At 35.6% G+C, this 17,170-nt stretch overlaps 1 protein-coding gene across 1 annotated transcript; it reads right to left on the bottom strand.

Annotated features, from left to right (window-relative positions):
- Positions 1 to 1,965: 1,965 nt before the first annotated feature.
- On the bottom strand, positions 1,966 to 2,478 carry LOC115720104 (glutathione S-transferase T3-like). The gene has a single exon (XM_061109189.1). The coding sequence runs from the start codon at positions 2,476 to 2,478 to the stop codon at positions 1,966 to 1,968; it is 513 nt and encodes a 170-aa protein (XP_060965172.1).
- Positions 2,479 to 17,170: the final 14,692 nt, after the last annotated feature.

Genomic DNA, 17,170 nt, shown 5'->3' with positions numbered 1-17,170 from the left:
AATAATTTTCTCTTCTCTCCTTGAAGCAATTGGGATAGTTTTAACAAATGTACCCCATTCTGGGTAGATACCATCTGCTAGATAATACCCCTTGTTGTACTGTGTCATTTATCATAAACTCAACTCTTGGAGCTTGCCCCTATAAGATATCAGTGAATAATGATGATTGATTTATACATTGAGATCATTATTGGATCCCGGAACACCAAAAAATGCATGCCAAATCCAAAGATCTTGTGACGCGACTGCTTCGAGCATGATTGTCGCTGCACTGTGATCAACTGGGCAATTTTTCCATTTCCAGTGCATACAATCAATGTTTCCCAACAAGCCTGGAAAACCACGCATTTCTCCCATTTGAAATAAGCGGTGAATGTCACCGACGTTTGGGTCGTCTCAAATATTCTACCCCAAAATTTCATTCACTCCACAAACAAAATTAAGTAGACATTCAATAGCAGTGGTTTCACCAATTCAAACATACTCATCAACGTAATCGACTGGTGCTCCGTATGCCAACATTCGCATAGCAGCAGTACACTTCTATAGTGGTGAAAGCCCTTTTCTACCAATTGCATCAAATCTCGTCTGAAAATACTCTTAATGATGTTCTAGAGCTTGCACTATGCGTAGAAAAACATACCTACGCATTCTAAATCTTCTTCAAAAATGATATTCTGCATACACCAGCTCATCAGAAAAGTAGTCACGGAACAAGCGTTCGTGTCCTTCTACACGACCTCTGTCAATGTGGGCTCTTTTTCTTCCTCGCCTTCTTGAGGTACCCGCAGCTAAGTATTCATTTAAAAAAATTCATCGGATCGTCATTACATTCCGAAATTATGATATCGATAACACATATTCTCAAAAGGATCTGGAGACTTGCTGAATCCATTGCCTAATTTTTAGTAGATTATAATTGAGAATGTTAGATGAATGAGAGTGTAAAGTTATGTATAAAATAGAGGAGTGAAAGGAAGAATAGAACTTGGTATATATAGACTTGGTGAGTACTTTGATGTGTTAAAATATAGCCGTTAAAATATAGTCGTTACAATATACTAAATTAAAAAAAAAACACAAATATGCTAAACTAATTAACAACAAACAAAAGACCTTGGAAACTTCCACAAGTATCGCCTCATAACATTAACCCCTACTCCAATCCTATCTATTTATCTATAACCAATGCATGTGACCCTTCTCTATAATATCAACAATACTATATACAATTATTCTAAATGAAGTGATTAATTTTATAAATTAGTAAAAAACAACTTCCCCATCTTCACTACTTACTTACTTACCCTACCATTCTTTACTCGAGACCCCACCAAATATTTTTGAAAGATGAAAGAAAGTAGATATAGCTGTTAAAATATAGCTGTTATAATATAGCCGTTAAAATACAGTCATTAAAATAGAACCGTTAAAATATTGTCGTTATAATATAGTCGTTAACAATCAAAATGTAGTTGTTGAAATGAAATAATTTAAATAAAGGATAATTCATTTAATAAAAATATAGTCGTTACAATTAGATAAGAACAATACATAGGAATTGCAAATTAAATATAACACATAACAATTAGATAAAAATACATAGAAATTACAAATTTAAAATATTAGTCTTAATATGAGCTACCAAATTTTCATGATCTTTTTTTTGCTCAAGAGTCATATTTGATGTGTCCAAGAATAGATAATCAATGTATTTTGCCATTACTTTTTTTCTTGTACCGCCACAAATTTCTCCAACTCATTTGCTTTCCGTTGATTAATATCATAAAATGTAGCAAGTTTCTCATCTTGCTTTCCCTTTCCCTTTCTCTTTGCCGCCTTTTGGCCAATAGGGCGCTCTTCACGAACTTCATGCTCACTGATGTCTGCATTGGATGATGAAGTATATGGCCCTGATCTTGACACCTTTGCTCTCTTAACACCTTCTGATTGGTACATTGCATTCTATTTCGGCTCATCTTTTAAAAATCTCCAATTGTCTACAAGTTGAAAATTTGAATTGTTATTTTCAGACTTGTACATCTCATGTGCATTCTCAATAATTCGGTCATCAGACCAACCACTGTGATGTGCTTGTTGTACTTGCTTGTAACACCCATTGAAACGTGTCACCTTTTGATTTATCTTGTTCCAATGGTCTTTGCATTGCTTTCCAGTTCTTTGTTGATCATCTTTGTAGTGGGTGTTGAAGTAATTTACGATCCGACCCCAAAAATTTGCAGAAGTTTGGTCAGTTCCCACGACAGCATCCTTAGATGTATTAAGCCATGCACTTATCAGAAGTATATTTGCTTCCTTGCTCCATTTAAGTTTATTTTTTTGGCTTGGTTCCTCTTCACTGTGTAGAACCACTTTTGCTAACCCTTCAACACCATGTGTTGAATGAGTTTCAGAGACGGATTGTGTTGACGATTCAACATTCAAATCAATACTTTGCTTATTAATGCTTGAAACCATTTCGGGTTGGTTTGGAAAAGGTGAGGGAAACACATGTGGGAGTAAATTTCTTTGTGTGAAGATTGGACTATGTTGGGGAGTCTCAAAAGAGCTAAAATTTTGGTAAGGGAAAGAGGAGATTGGATAATTTGGGTTGAATTGAGAATATTGGAAATTAGAATTTTTGGGGATTGTTAAATGGAGGATTATGGTTAAATTGAGAAAATAGAAAATTTGGATTTTAAGAGTTAGCATATGGAAAATTTTGGTTGATTGGAAAATATTGCAAATTTGAATTTTGTGGGTTGGTTTGTGGAGAATTTTGATAATTTTGGTTGGATTGAGAAGATTGAATGATTGAATTTTGAGAGTTGGTATGTGGAGAATTTTGAGAATCCATTTATGAATATAAGATAATGTAGAAAAGTGGTTTGGAAAATGATATGAAATTGTGAGAAGAAAAATATAAAGAAAAATTGTGATAATAAATTTTGTAAGAAATTGTAAAAATGGTGTAGAAGAAGAGTGAAAAATAATGAGTATTTATAGAGGGTAAAATAGTTGATTTTTTTTATTATTAATTAAATTATTTGAGTGTGTTAAAATTGTTAACATTACTGTACATTTAATATTGATTTGACCTTTATTTATTATTTCTTTAATTAAAAAAAATTAGATAGTGACCGTTGCTCCTACACAACAGCTGGAGTAGTCAATTTGAATTCCTCCAATGCAATATTACTGAGCATAGTAGCTATGCTACTGACAAAAGTAACTTGGGCTACTCCTCATCTATGAGCGTTGGAGATGCTCTAAGAGCACTCCTTATGTTGGGAATATTTCCATGTATACCATTTTTTGAATTTTATTAATTTACGGTTTTAGTTGTTACGATAGTTTTTATGCACGTTGTTATTTAGATTTTAGTTGCTTGTTTCGGTAGTTGTTATGTGAATTTTTGTAATATTATAAAAAAAAAACTAATTTAAAGCATAAAAATCAAAGAACTCTTTTTTTAAAACATATTTTAATTTTTTCAATAGTATCTACACGAAATATGGAAAAAAGTTAAGAATTTACTTTTTTATGGCATGATATTTTAATGCTTTTGGATTATGAGTTTTTTGTTTTCCTACTTCCCTATACCCAGAGCCTCTACAACTAAAAAGAAAAAATCAATATTTTGACTTTTCCCAAAGTCCAGAGCCTCTACAACTCAGAATCTAGCTCAATTTTTCCCACTCTCTCTCTCTCTCTCTCTCTCTCTCTCTCTCTCTCTCTCTCTCTCTCTCTCTCTCTCTCTCTCTCTCTCTCTCTCTCTCTCTCTCTCTCTCTCTCTCTCTCTCTCTCTCTCTCTCTCTCTCTCTCTCTCTCTCTCTCTCTCTCTCTCTCTCTCTCTCTCTCTCTCTCTCTCTCTCTCTCTCTCTCTCTCTCTCTCTCAGTTTTCCTGTGCAACGCTGGAATCTACTGTGCTTCGACCACGCCCACCCCCAACTTACTCCATGTTCGTTCCTTCCAAGCCAGAAAACATCGATCCCCCTCTTCTCCCTCTCTCAATATCACTATCTCTCTCAGTTTTCCCTTGTACGGTGATAGTACCACAGCAAAATTGTCCTTTGTCGGTGCCAATGGTCTAGACGGACCACAAAACAAGTTTCCTTAACCTCGAAAAGCCCAACCTTGACCCTCTCTCTCACTCAAACTCTCTCTATCTCTCGGTTTCACTCTCACCGAAGCTGAAGTTATCCAGCTTTTCCCTGGCCATATCCGGCCGTGAACGAGCTAAAGAAACCCGATTTTGGTTTCTCCTCATCAAGATCTTTAAGGATCTATTGGTCGATCCTCCATGCACCACTTTTGACCGAGAACTGCCACCATAGACGGTGGAGCCCTAGCGAGACCCTTGGCCAGCTACTGTATTTAACATTTTGAGCTTGAGCTTCGAGTATCATTTTGAGCCTCGTAATGGGTTTAAACACTTGGGTACCATTTATCTACTATTTTCTTTAATTATTTGAGTTAGATTATTGGTTGTCAATTAAGAATTTATTATAATCTTGGTGTTTGAGATATTTCAGGTTGTATAAACAAATTTGTTACACTTAGGTATAATTTCATATTTATTATTGACAAACGAGATTTATACTAGTTTATTATGTTAGTTTATAACATATTTTAGAGTCTTTTATGTCAATTTAGTTTGGTTTTACGGTTATTTTCTTTTGTTGCAAGAAAATATGATAAAAATATTTTAAAAAATGGAGAAACAAGCTAAATTTGTAGAAAAGTGGGCTTAAATGGAGTTATTTTTCATCTTGGTGAGGTTAGTGATGTTCGGGAGCAAGATGGAGCAAAAAGATAAAATTGGAAAAACTTGTCAGTCTAGGCCATTGCTCCGAAATCTGGAGCCATGGCTCCAGAAAAGACAAAATAGCATAAATGACATAGGGGCTATACCTAGAGATGGAAATTGGTCGGTTAATGTACGGGGAATGTAATCCCCGCCCCCATCCCCGTTACCTATTTATACCCCCATCCCCGCCCCATCCCCGTCTAATAACCAACGGATTCGGGGTAGGGGAATACCCATCGGTTATGGGGAACCCATCGGGTATCTATTAAGGTAAAATGAAAAAACAAATTAATTTAAAATAATTGAAAAAAATAAGTTAAACTAATATTCTCACAAATATTTATTATGCATTCATAATTCATAGAAGATAAAAAATAAACCTACTTAAAAAAAGCATAACCTAATAGAAAATAAAAACTGAATATGTGTCAAAGTTTGAAAAAAAAACATTAAAAATTATATATATCTGTATCGGGGTCGGATATGGTGCGGATAGTATTATCCCCGCCCCCGCCCCATCCCCGCTTCGGGTATTGAAATTGTCCCCCACCACCGCCCCATTAACCACTAAGATGGGGAATCCCCACCCCATTAGGGGCGGGTCCCCGCGGTTACCCATCCCCGCGGTATAAATTTCCATCTCTAGCTATACCTCCTGAAGCAAAAATTTGAAAAAATAAAAATAAAAAGATCGCGAAGAAAAAATGATGACTTTCTCAAGTGGGGTTGCAGCTCCGGTACCCCGAGTTGCGGCTCCTAAGCGTGTTATTTATCTTTTAAAGTTTTAAATCTAAATCTTTTTAGTATCTTTTGGAGAACTTTTTTAGTATATATAAACAAATTATCATTCGTATTTTCAGTACATTTTTAGAGCTCTAAACTCATAAACTCTTAATTAGCAACTGCTTAGTATTTTCATCATCATCTTCTTCTTCTTCTTTTTCTTTAATTTTGTTTATGTTATTATTTATTATTATGAATGCAATGATTATGAACATAATTTTCATCCACTAATTCTCTTATTAAAGGTTAATAGAGTCACTTTAATGTCTATTTTACTTTTTATGATGTTCTACTAATTTATTCCTCTTTATTTTAATCTATATGATCTATACTTAATGCTTACAAATACTTGATCACTATTTGTATATTTTTTATGATTTCAATTCAAGATTTGAAAGATGAGAGTTGAATATGCTTTAGTTATATAGACATAGGTTACATGACAGTAAAAATTGTGAGTCGACAAACTCATTAAGAAATGCATATAGGATATGATACAATACCGACTTGTATTTAAGTGCCCATACACCTATCCACAAGGCTTAACATATGATCAAGAACGTTCTTAACTGAAGTACAAACTCTATACTACATGGACTTAGTACCGCTAATGTACTAGTGTTGGTAGGGTTGAACCATACCTGTAACGCCCTAACATTTAGGCACGCTACCCAAGATGATTAAGAAACCCTAATCCCTTGTACGGGATTACTAATAAAATAAGCGTGGAAATTAAACTTTAAATGAAAACAGAATAAAAATAAACTTGTAATAATTGTAACCTTACAAACAAAAGTTACATGTGTTTGGGATCCCAAAAATTGTTTTACAAAATATCACAAGTCTTTTCCCTTAGCCGACCTAAGCGGCAAAACAGAGTTACAAAAGTTTCAACACTGGTAGACCCCAACCTGCTTGGTCTAGTTTGGCCTGAACATGTACATATATCGCCCACCTCCCACACTCATGGCTGATTAGAAATAGATTTACCCTTTCCTGCACAGTAGAGTACCCATGAGCCAAGCCCAGCAAAACAGTAAAATATATCGATAATCATAATTAACACATCACATAAAGATGAATGTCATTTCATACTTGTATGTATGACACAAACCCGCGTCTTACACTCACACGCCTATTTATGTCTATATAGCATAGACCTACGTGTTACGCTCACATGTCTATTTATAATAAGGCCTTAGAACGGTTCATCTCGGTTCTAGTTACCGAGTCCAATCCGATTATGCCTTGAATACATAACCCTTTACTTCTATATACATCATGGCATAATAATTACATATTAACAATTAACTTGGGTAATAACCCTAAGCCAATAAACCGCTAACTTTAGAGTAATAACTCTAATTCCGGTTTCTAGTTTCTCATATATATCACATTCCATATAAGCGCCATTGCGCATATCTCTACGTGCTAACTACTGTCTTACGTGATGTCCCGCAAATGTAAAGATTCCAAATCCCCAGGTGCTCCTGACCAAGTGCCAGTATTCCTAGTCACAATCTCAGGATACACAAATATAGGGTTAATCCCTAAATCCATTTAAAAAAATTATAAACTTGGCATTTAAATTCTAGATATTCACATAGAGCTCGGAAAGAGCTTTCCAACAATATAAAGAACGTCTCAAACAGAGTCCCGAGTCAAAAGTTATGACCAAAATAAAAACCTGAAAAAATACAATATGCTGCCATAAAATGGTCGCGGCTACCAGTTTTAAAAACCCAGGAAACCCAGTTTCCAGCCACGAAAATGCATCCAAAAACACCAATTTTCCAACATTTAGCAAAATAAAAATATGAAGAAAAGAGGAAGAGGGGGTTCGGCTAGGGCAGAGAAAAAAGCCCATAATTTTTCCTTTTTAAAAAGCAAAAATAACTCCTTTCAATCTCAATCACAAAAGTCACAAACCCCAAGCTTGAATCCAAGCCAACACAACCCAAAATCAAGAATTAGAGAGAGTTTAGAGAGTAGAAGGGGGGTTCGGCCATAAGGCTGGGAAAAGATACAGAAAAATAAATCTTTATTTTGCTAAAAATCACTTTTATGAAACTTACTCCAAAATGGTAAAATTACTCAATTGCCCTTAAGGCCATAAAACACCCACATAAGCACTTCAAGGGTAAAATAGCCACTTGCACACACAAATAAACTCAATTAATTTTTAAATTATTCCCTCATAAATAAAATACCAATAATTAAACCCAAAATTTTATTTTGACCTCGAACCCGGTTCGGTCCGAAATACCCGGTTGTGACTATTGTTGGAATTTGTTTTATCAGGATCTAGATTTACTAACAAGTATGTTTCATTAACATCCTAATATGAATTTCTAAAACAGTGAAATAAACACATATAAAGTTTAGGAAACCTTACATTGGGTGCAGCAGAATAATATGTCTCCTTCCACTCAGATCTCTAACCCTTGTATCCTTTCTGCCGCAGAGTATCACCAAGATCTGAGTCTGAATGTCTTTCTCTTCAATTTGGATTCTTCTCAATCTTCCAGACTATGATTGAGATACCACTTGATGTGTGTGGGCACTCACTCTATCACTCAAGGTTTCGAAAAATTGAAGAAGAAAAGAGGGAGAGAGAGATTCGGCTATAGTCTATAGGATAGGAGGCTCAAATTTTTATGAAGGCAAAATTTCTGATTTTCAATCTCTTGTTAAGTGTGAGCCATCACTATCTATTTATAGGTAACCACTAGGTTTAGGTTAGGAATTACTTTCCATTAAAATAATGAAAATATTAATTGGAAAAATCCTCACAAGTGGCCGACCATAGAGTTAATGGGCCCCACTTGGTATTTTACAATTTTGACAATTTTCATTTCTATTTTCTCAAAAACGCCAATTTTCGAATTCTAACCATTTAAATGCCAAAACTAATTATTTAATAACTAAAATAAATTATTAAATAATATTTTCATTTAATATAATTATTAATTAGACATAATAAAGTCTTCCAATTAATAAATAAAACCTAGAATCTCTTTTCTTCACAATTTTGCCCTTGCTTAGTGAAAATTCATAAAATAGACATAGTCTAATTTTAGAATTATAATTAATTAATTAAAATCAATTATCTGAGTCTTACAAGGAGTATGGTCTCAACTAGAATGGGGACCATGGGCCTATATTACTGAGCTTCCAATAAGCTGAACTAGAATTTACCGAGTAAATTCCCTAACTTATTAATTCCTTGTTGCATCCACTCTTAGAACTTAGAATTGCACTCTCAGTCATATAGAATGCTCTATATGTTCCACCATATAGATACGCTATCACATTTAACCATCGTTATAATCTCAATAATCAAAGATCCTCTATATAGATGATTTACACCGAGTAGGGATAAATTTACCGTTTCACCCCTCAATGTATTTTGATCCTTAAAACACTTAGCTACCTGTAAATGATATTTTAGTGAACTAAAATATAATCACTGAAACAAGAGCTCTTCCATTTACATCTATTTAGCCAAGCTCGAAGAAAATCATCATTTAACTTCTAAATACTTATATAGAAGCTATAGATTCCTTATTTATGTTTAGCGCTCCCACTCAATCATACTATCATGTTCCCAAAATGTACGTATCACCCTGACCCAAAAGTAGGCTTAACTGACAAATCAAAGAACATGAATAGCACTCCTGAGATTGAGCCTAAGCATATCAGGATTAAGATCTTTTTTATCTAAGATCAACTAGTGATATTGACTTGGAAAGATACAAAGGTAAGTATTATAATATCTTAACCAAGATCAATATCGGTCCAGTCCAATGTATACTCCATACATTTGAAGCTAGTATACTTTGCCAATATTTTGGAAAGAACATAACACTTACTCCAAGTGTAAGTACACATAATCGCTGATTATCACATCAATGTAAATCCAATGCACTGATGAAACAGGGACTTTGTCTTTCGAATCATATAATCACAATCACATTCCACTGTGTTGACATCACTGTAATTGTGAATGACTATATGTTCTGGACTTAACAGATTTTGCATATATATATTAAACCATAAACATGTAAACATAAATGACTTCTTGTAACACCCTAACTAGCATAGGCGTATTACGTGATTTTTAAACATACTGTGCAGCTCGTTGCTAATCAACGAGGTTTATGGAAAACGTGATTAATTAAAATTTTTGCTTTTTAATTAAACTTGAAAAATATATATACAAAAGACTCGGGATCCCGATTACAAAACTATTTACAAAAGTTTACTGTCTATAGAAAATACTTGTCGCCTAGCGACTAATTACAAAAATAGCCTTGTTGTCCCGATGATCGTACGCTCCAGGCCTAACCGCCCCGACATGTACAATCTTCACCGGCTTGCTCACGGTCCATCAGCTCTAGCCTTGCCCTTACCTACACATAAACATAGCACTGTGAGTCGACAGACTCGGCAAGAAAAGCATAATAATACTCATACATAAATCCTGGTCATGATCAGATGCCCATACCCCTGACCATAACCCTAACTGTCGTGTCCAACACGATACTGAGTCCCCCTAACTGTCGTGTCCAACACGGTACTGAGTTCTGAACGTTCATAGGGACGGTACTATTGACAAGTAACAGCCTAATCGGTCGAACCGGTCATACTCTGGCTGCTGGTCATACTCCAGCCTGTACCGACGTGTTACAGCATCAGCCTAATCGGTCGAACTGGTCATACTCCAGCCTGTACCGACGTGGTACGTCAAATAGTACGGAACCACCAACCTAAGTATCAGCCTAATCGATCGAACCGGTCATACTCCGGCTGCTGGTCATACTCCAGCCTGTACCGACGTGATACAGTGTCAGCCTAATCGGTCGAACTGGTCATACTCCAGCCTGTACCGACGTGACACAGTCGGATGGTTCGAAGCCAACATACACATCTAATGTAATCTAACAGGCTTCCTACATGCACGTTAAACATGTAATCTACATATGCATACTGTTATACTAATCTTACCTGGATTCCGAATTCAGGTGTGCCGGTCAACCTGACTGGAACTATCTGCGCGGCGGATTACAGGCTCCTAAACCATAAAAATCACAACACTATAAGTGATACGTTAAATCACTTCCTGTGGACTTAAACTAGGAACTAAAAGTTTCCCTATCGATAAAAACATGGCAATACCCCAAATAACATAAAAACGAGGAGAACTAGGGTTTCTGAAAATCACCCAACCTAAGAGATTCCATTGCCCAACCGTAATTCCTGCTCGGGAATTTTCGTAACCCCATCCGAATTCCGGATGCACAACCGAATTCCGGTTCCTCGCAGAAATCACTCAAAAATTCACACATTCCACAAATCCAATCCAAACAATACCAAAACTTCCAGACCTGCTATTTAGACCCTAAGGAACAATTCTAAAGCATAAAAACCAAGCTTCATGCAACCAAACCAAAACCACCATTAAAGCATCAAGCTTTGAGTTCTAAACTCAAACTTGATAAAACCCCACTAACATGCATTCAATTCAGCCCAAATCAACTTAATCATGCATAAAATAACCTCAGGAAACAATAGCAACCATCTACAGCAAGCAATTAACAGATTCAACACATTTCTTTGAAAATCATATTTTTGAGCTAAAAACTTCAAATCTTGAATCAAAGCACATACCATGCATTAACGAGCTCTAACCTACTTAAAATAACAAGACTAAGCCTCTGAAAATAACAACAAATCACAGCAGCAAGAACATAACAAAATCAAGCATGCATCATCATAAAATTCTTCCAAAATTTCCAAGAAACAAGAAAAGGAGCTAGAGCAAGGTTTACCTCTACTAGAATTACTTTGATCTTGCTAAAAACCACTTGAATCAAACAAGAAAACCCAGCCCTAGCAGCTCCCAAGCTTGGCCGAAAAGAGAGAGAGAGAGAGAGAGAGAGAGAGAGAGAGAGAGAGAGAGAGAGAGAGAGAGAGAGAGAGAGAGAGAGAGAGAGCTTTGGAAATTTCTATTTTTCTAACTTTTGAATTTTTTTGAATAAATGAGAAAACATGCAAAGTCATACCCTTTATTTGAGCCAACACTTAAAGAAATAAACATATAATTCAACTAAATAAAGTCCACTAAAGGACAAAATATCATTGGGGCAAAAAGACCAATTTGCCACTCCACACAAAAATAACATAATTAACACTAAAGGGGTATTTTTGGGAAATTCTTAATTCCCGGCCATTCCCGACATTCTCAATGTCTAACAAACCGTCTCAATCTACTAACATGCTAAGTTGTGATTTTACTGAGCCAAACACCGAGTTCCATGTTACCGGGCACCGGAAATGCAAAATTATGAAAACTACTAAATAACATAAAATGCATCTCAGAATTCAATAATAACAGTATAAATAATTATTTAAATAGCTATAAATAATTTCATAATTAAACGTGATTAACTGCTAATTTCCAAATTAAGCTAAGCGGTCTTACACTTCTATTCTTCTATTGATAACAAATCAGATTAGATTGTAATGGGTTTTATTTAGGGCATAAAATCCCAACAACTATACCGCGCCAACTTGTCAAAACACACCTGAAAAAGGACAACACAAGCATACTATATACTAATATAGTCCATAAGCACGTAAATAAATTAATTTTATTATTTTACCCATCTCGGGTCAAAATTATTAAAATGCCCCTAGCTCACCAACGGGGTCTTAACATGTCATATCTCATATTAATTCACACAAAATAAATTATATAATAATATAATTTCACAATAATACTCAATTAACTAACTAAGGTTTTACTAATCCCTTTCCTTAATCTTAGGGTATTACAATACCCCAAGTACTACTGAGTGTTATACCACATGCAGTACGTACTTAATCGTACTAGTGTTGGTAACACTAAATTGTACCATTTGAACATCATATGATGTACCAATACACTCAATACCACTATCGTACTAATGTTGGTAGTATATGAATCACAATATCACCATGCATATAATACACATACAGATATATATATTCTATGCTAATCTTACATCGCTTCCAAATTCAAGTGTGTTGGTCGACCTGAATGGAAAATCACGCATTGAATGGAGGCCCTATGTCACAATCACATAAATGGGTAAACAATTTGCTAAAACCCTTTCTAGAGACCTAAACTCAAAACTAGAAGTTTAAATATCGATAAATAGCATGGCAATACCCTAAATATTAAGGAAACATCAAAACTAAGGCTCTAAAAATTGCCCAAATCGGTAAACCGAATTTCCCAAATGGAAAACAAGTTCCTAGGATCCTGCCTGGTGAAACGGTTAACCGATTCTATATTACTAGCAGAATCAGTTAACCGATTTCCTGTAGAAAACCCTAAAAAACTTCATATCTTTCTCAAATCATTCCCAAACTCAACCAAACTTTCTAGAATACCTATAAAACCACTTAGCAATAGTTTAGCAAAAACTAGTAGAAACGAAATTTGCCACACCTTAAACCAACATAACCAAATCAAATTCAACTCAAATATAAACTAGAAATAGATTTAAATCAAACCCTAACTCAAACAGCACCTAAAACTAAAATTGACATGCTATAACTCAACTAATAGCTTAAAAACTCAAGGAATAATAGTTTATAGGACTTACCTTAACTTGAATCACAAAAATCCTTTGAATCCTAGCTAAGAACTCATAAAATAATTGAAAAACAATTGGTTTTCCCCTGGTTTTTGTTGAGGCCGCGAGAGAGAAAGAGAGAGAGAGAGAGGGAGAGAGAGAGAGAGAGAGAGAGAGAGAGAGAGAGAGAGAGAGAGAGAGAGAGAGAGAGAGAGAGCCAAGAGGTGATCTTTGTCTTTTTCCTTCTAATTGTAATTTTTTCTTAACTTTTCCTTAATATAAAAAAATAATAAACCTACGTTAATTCTATCCAAAATGGCCAGCTGCCACTTAGTGGAATGATCCACTTAACACTAAATTAAAATGCCAAAACTACTCTTTTCTTAATGCTTAACCACTAAAATGGCTTAGGGGTAAAATGATCATACACCACCATCCCGCCTAATCCCGACAACCCATAATAAAATATAATTGCCCCCCAAAATAAAAAGGTTCTATGTTTACCCATGTGACTCTAATGGTCATCCGTTGCATTTTCCATCGTCACTGAGCAAAAATCATAAAATTTACAAATTTCACATATAGCATAATTAATACACTTAGAGTTTAAAATTTTTAAATTGAGAAATTATAACTCTGCCTATTTCTTAAAGAAAGGACCCACAACATAAATATTCATATAAAATTATAATTTAAAGATAATTAATGCTAATAGCCATACTAATCCATATTTAATCATGCAGTCATTACAGTGAAGAAAGATCAACAACTAATGCCTCCACTGAAACAGACTCCTCTTCTGTTTCCCAAGATGAACTTAAGCAGTGAGATAGTGACGACGAGTCCCCTGCTATTTCTCAAAAAGATCTTAAGTAAGAAAATAGTGATGAAGAATCTCCCTCTTCTTCCCAAAAGACTCAGGAGAGGGGACAGTGACAAAGATTCTTCCTATGTTTCCAACAATTATCAAGAACAGGAGAGCAACGGTGAAGATGTGTCTTATGAGTCTTCTAAAGATAGTGACCAGGAAAGCGAACTGAAGATTTCCAATGAGAGAGGGAAGGGACCTTATATCGTCACAGAAGTGTTTGAACCCGAGACAAACAACTTGGAGTTTGTTATGATTGCCACTTGAATCTAGTGCCAGTTCAAGGTATTTGAACGGGGAGCATCTGAACGATATCATCAATAAAGCAATTGTTCCCTAAATAGTTCGCTTCACAATGAGATTCACTTTACCTTATGCAAGTGAATCGACCGCCTCCTAAACCAACAAGAAGCGACAAAGACATTTTTAGGAGGTCCATCGCGAAGGTATGGCCCCTGCACTATTATTCGAACAAGGCATTAGTGTAGTGGGGATCACTTCAACTAAGCTTTGATGAAAAACAAAGATTTACAACTACTACTTCTTTTTCTTTCAACTTAGCTCACAATGATGTAATTGAATTTAATATATAATGAATAAAAGCGTTGAGTAAAGCTTGTTGGTACTTTATTGTTATTAATCAATTACAACTCACAGACCTGACAATGCTCTCAAACGCTAAACAAAGCTTGTAGAGTTTGTCTTGAGGTAACTACAGTTATTTCCTTAGTGAGTTAAACACTACCAACCCACAAATCTCTAGATAAGTAGACGAGTGATCACACATGTAACAACTCCCCGAGACCCGTGATCAAGAAAGCATTACGAGATTTGATATGGCAAATGATTAATGAAGACATTTCTTTGATCACTCAGGGGCAAATAAGACATAGTATACAAGAGCTATGCACATTACATGAGCATTTACAAAAATCATGGTACACGAGAGCCATGTATGTCACATACACTTTGGTATACGGAGCCAGGTGTTACCATGGTATACGAGAGTCAGCGGCTACAGTGACATTCAAGGATTTTGCACACCAAAGTTAAGCATTATTCTGATATAAACGCTTGAGGTCTCACAAGAATATAATGACCGAGTTTATAAATTTAAAGTTCTAGTGCAAGTGTTACTCTTTGGATCACAAAAATTGAAAAAGAAAATAAAAGCATTATCAATTACAGAAAGATCTCTAGAAGCAGGACGCTGCATCCTGAAGAGATTTTTTAATTGATCGAAGAAAACCCTCAGGGAGTGGGACACTGCCCCAGTTGTGGTATTCTTTCAGTGGCTAAGCTCCTCCTAAGTATGGGAGTATGGGATGTTGTACTTAGCAAAAGTTTAATCCAATCTTTCTTTATTCTTTTTCCTCCCTTAGAGTTTTTTCTTTAATAAGGTTCCATGAGTCGAAATCATCAAACCAGGATCTTCATTGCGAGGAAATAAGATTATTCATGAGAATGACATGTTGAGTTTGACTTTCACTGTTGATTGGACGTGGAATTTTCGGGATGCTTATCAAAAAGAAAACATAGTAAGGGGAGTTTCAGCTAGGATGGTTGATTGTGGAGTTAGTTTGGTGAGTCCGGTGGAGGTCAAGGTTCCTCATTGGCTTTGTCTGTCTGAAGAGTGTTGCAAGATTACTACTGATGTGACACTTGACTGAGGGTTGGGCATGGTTGGCTAGGGAATGGTGGTTCAGGATGGTATGGGTGTGATGTTGGCTTCTTTAACGTTGAGAGTTTAAGCCTATTTCGAACCAGAATTTGCGGAGGCTCTTGCACTTCGACAGACCATCTCCTGTTTGGCTTTGAGCGGGTGCAATTTGAGAAAGACTGCTAAAGTGTGGTCCTCAAACTCAACAATTTTTGTATGCTTGGTTCTTATTCTTAATGATAATTATCTGTTTCATATGATTTGTTTAGTGTGATTTTTTGTATTGTCCTAAAACTATTAATGTGGTTGCCAATGCTTTACCTAAATATACTTTTCTGTAACTAGCAATCTACCAGTACTATTTGGTAGCCTTGTTATTTCTAGTCCTCGGCCCCTCTCTCTCATTTGCATGGAGGTTGTGGGAAAATTAAGACTAATGGTGCAGAATCAAATCAATGAAACTGTTAAACAATCAACCAAATTAGCAATGACAAGATTAATAATCAAGAACAACAATTGACAGAAAAATAGGAGCAAACAGAGTACAACCAGAAAACACTAAATGCAGAAAACAAAGAAATCAACACCAAGCTATATACTGGTTCAAGTCTAAAAGACCGATGTGATCTATGGCTTTACTTTAGTTCTGAAACACCACCGTAATTCTTCTTTATTGATTTAACAAGAATAGGTACAATACAGTCGAGACGAGATTCTCTTATGAGTTTTCACAAAGTGTTTCAACTCTCACACTTTCACCTAAGAATCTTCTTCATCTACAGAAGATTCTTCTTACAAAACTCAAACTCAATCTCTCTCTTTTTTATGTACCTCTCTCTCCACCTCTCAATCTTTTCTCTCTCCAACTCTCAATCTCATCTGAACAGAGTACTCAAACTCGTACCTCAATCGTATCTTCAAATGTTGAGTCAATGTAGTATTTATAGCCTTAGGATCAAGATCCGAAAGTCGGTGGCTACAAGAAACGAGGTTGTTAAGTTAAATAGAAATAACTAACTTAACCAACTCCTCATTTAGCGAAGTCTCCATGTTAGCGTAAGTACTAGGGCCTCCAAGATCATGAATGAGCTTCCAAACTCGAGGACCACGGACTTTCGCTGAAGACACTTCTAGATAGGATATGAAGTCGACTATCCGGAACTATCAATCCAGGAAGGATAACTAGCCAGTTGAAACTCCTTTCTAGAGAAGGGCTAGCTATCTTGAAGACTGATCCTGGAGAGGGCATGATAGTCATCCGGGAACTCCCTTCCGTACTCGACTATCATTCCACAAGACACCTTCTAGGGTCGATAACAGTGAGTGAACAACTTTCCAAAAAAAATGATTACGAAGTCTTTTTCATTTGGAGAAACTATACCACAGAGGTAATGTTTTTTTTTAGGTTATTTCCTTACAAAAAAAAA

Source organism: Cannabis sativa, chromosome 2 (genome assembly GCF_029168945.1).
Source record: "Cannabis sativa cultivar Pink pepper isolate KNU-18-1 chromosome 2, ASM2916894v1, whole genome shotgun sequence".
Lineage (NCBI taxonomy): Eukaryota > Viridiplantae > Streptophyta > Magnoliopsida > Rosales > Cannabaceae > Cannabis > Cannabis sativa.
Note: the sequence above shows the minus strand (reverse complement) of the source record. Positions and strands in the feature narration are given on the sequence as shown.

Excerpts from the sequence above, each read along its gene's own strand:
- LOC115720104 (XM_061109189.1), bottom strand. The coding sequence starts at position 2,478 with ATGGTTTCAAGCATTAATAAGCAAAGTATTGATTTGAATGTTGAATCG.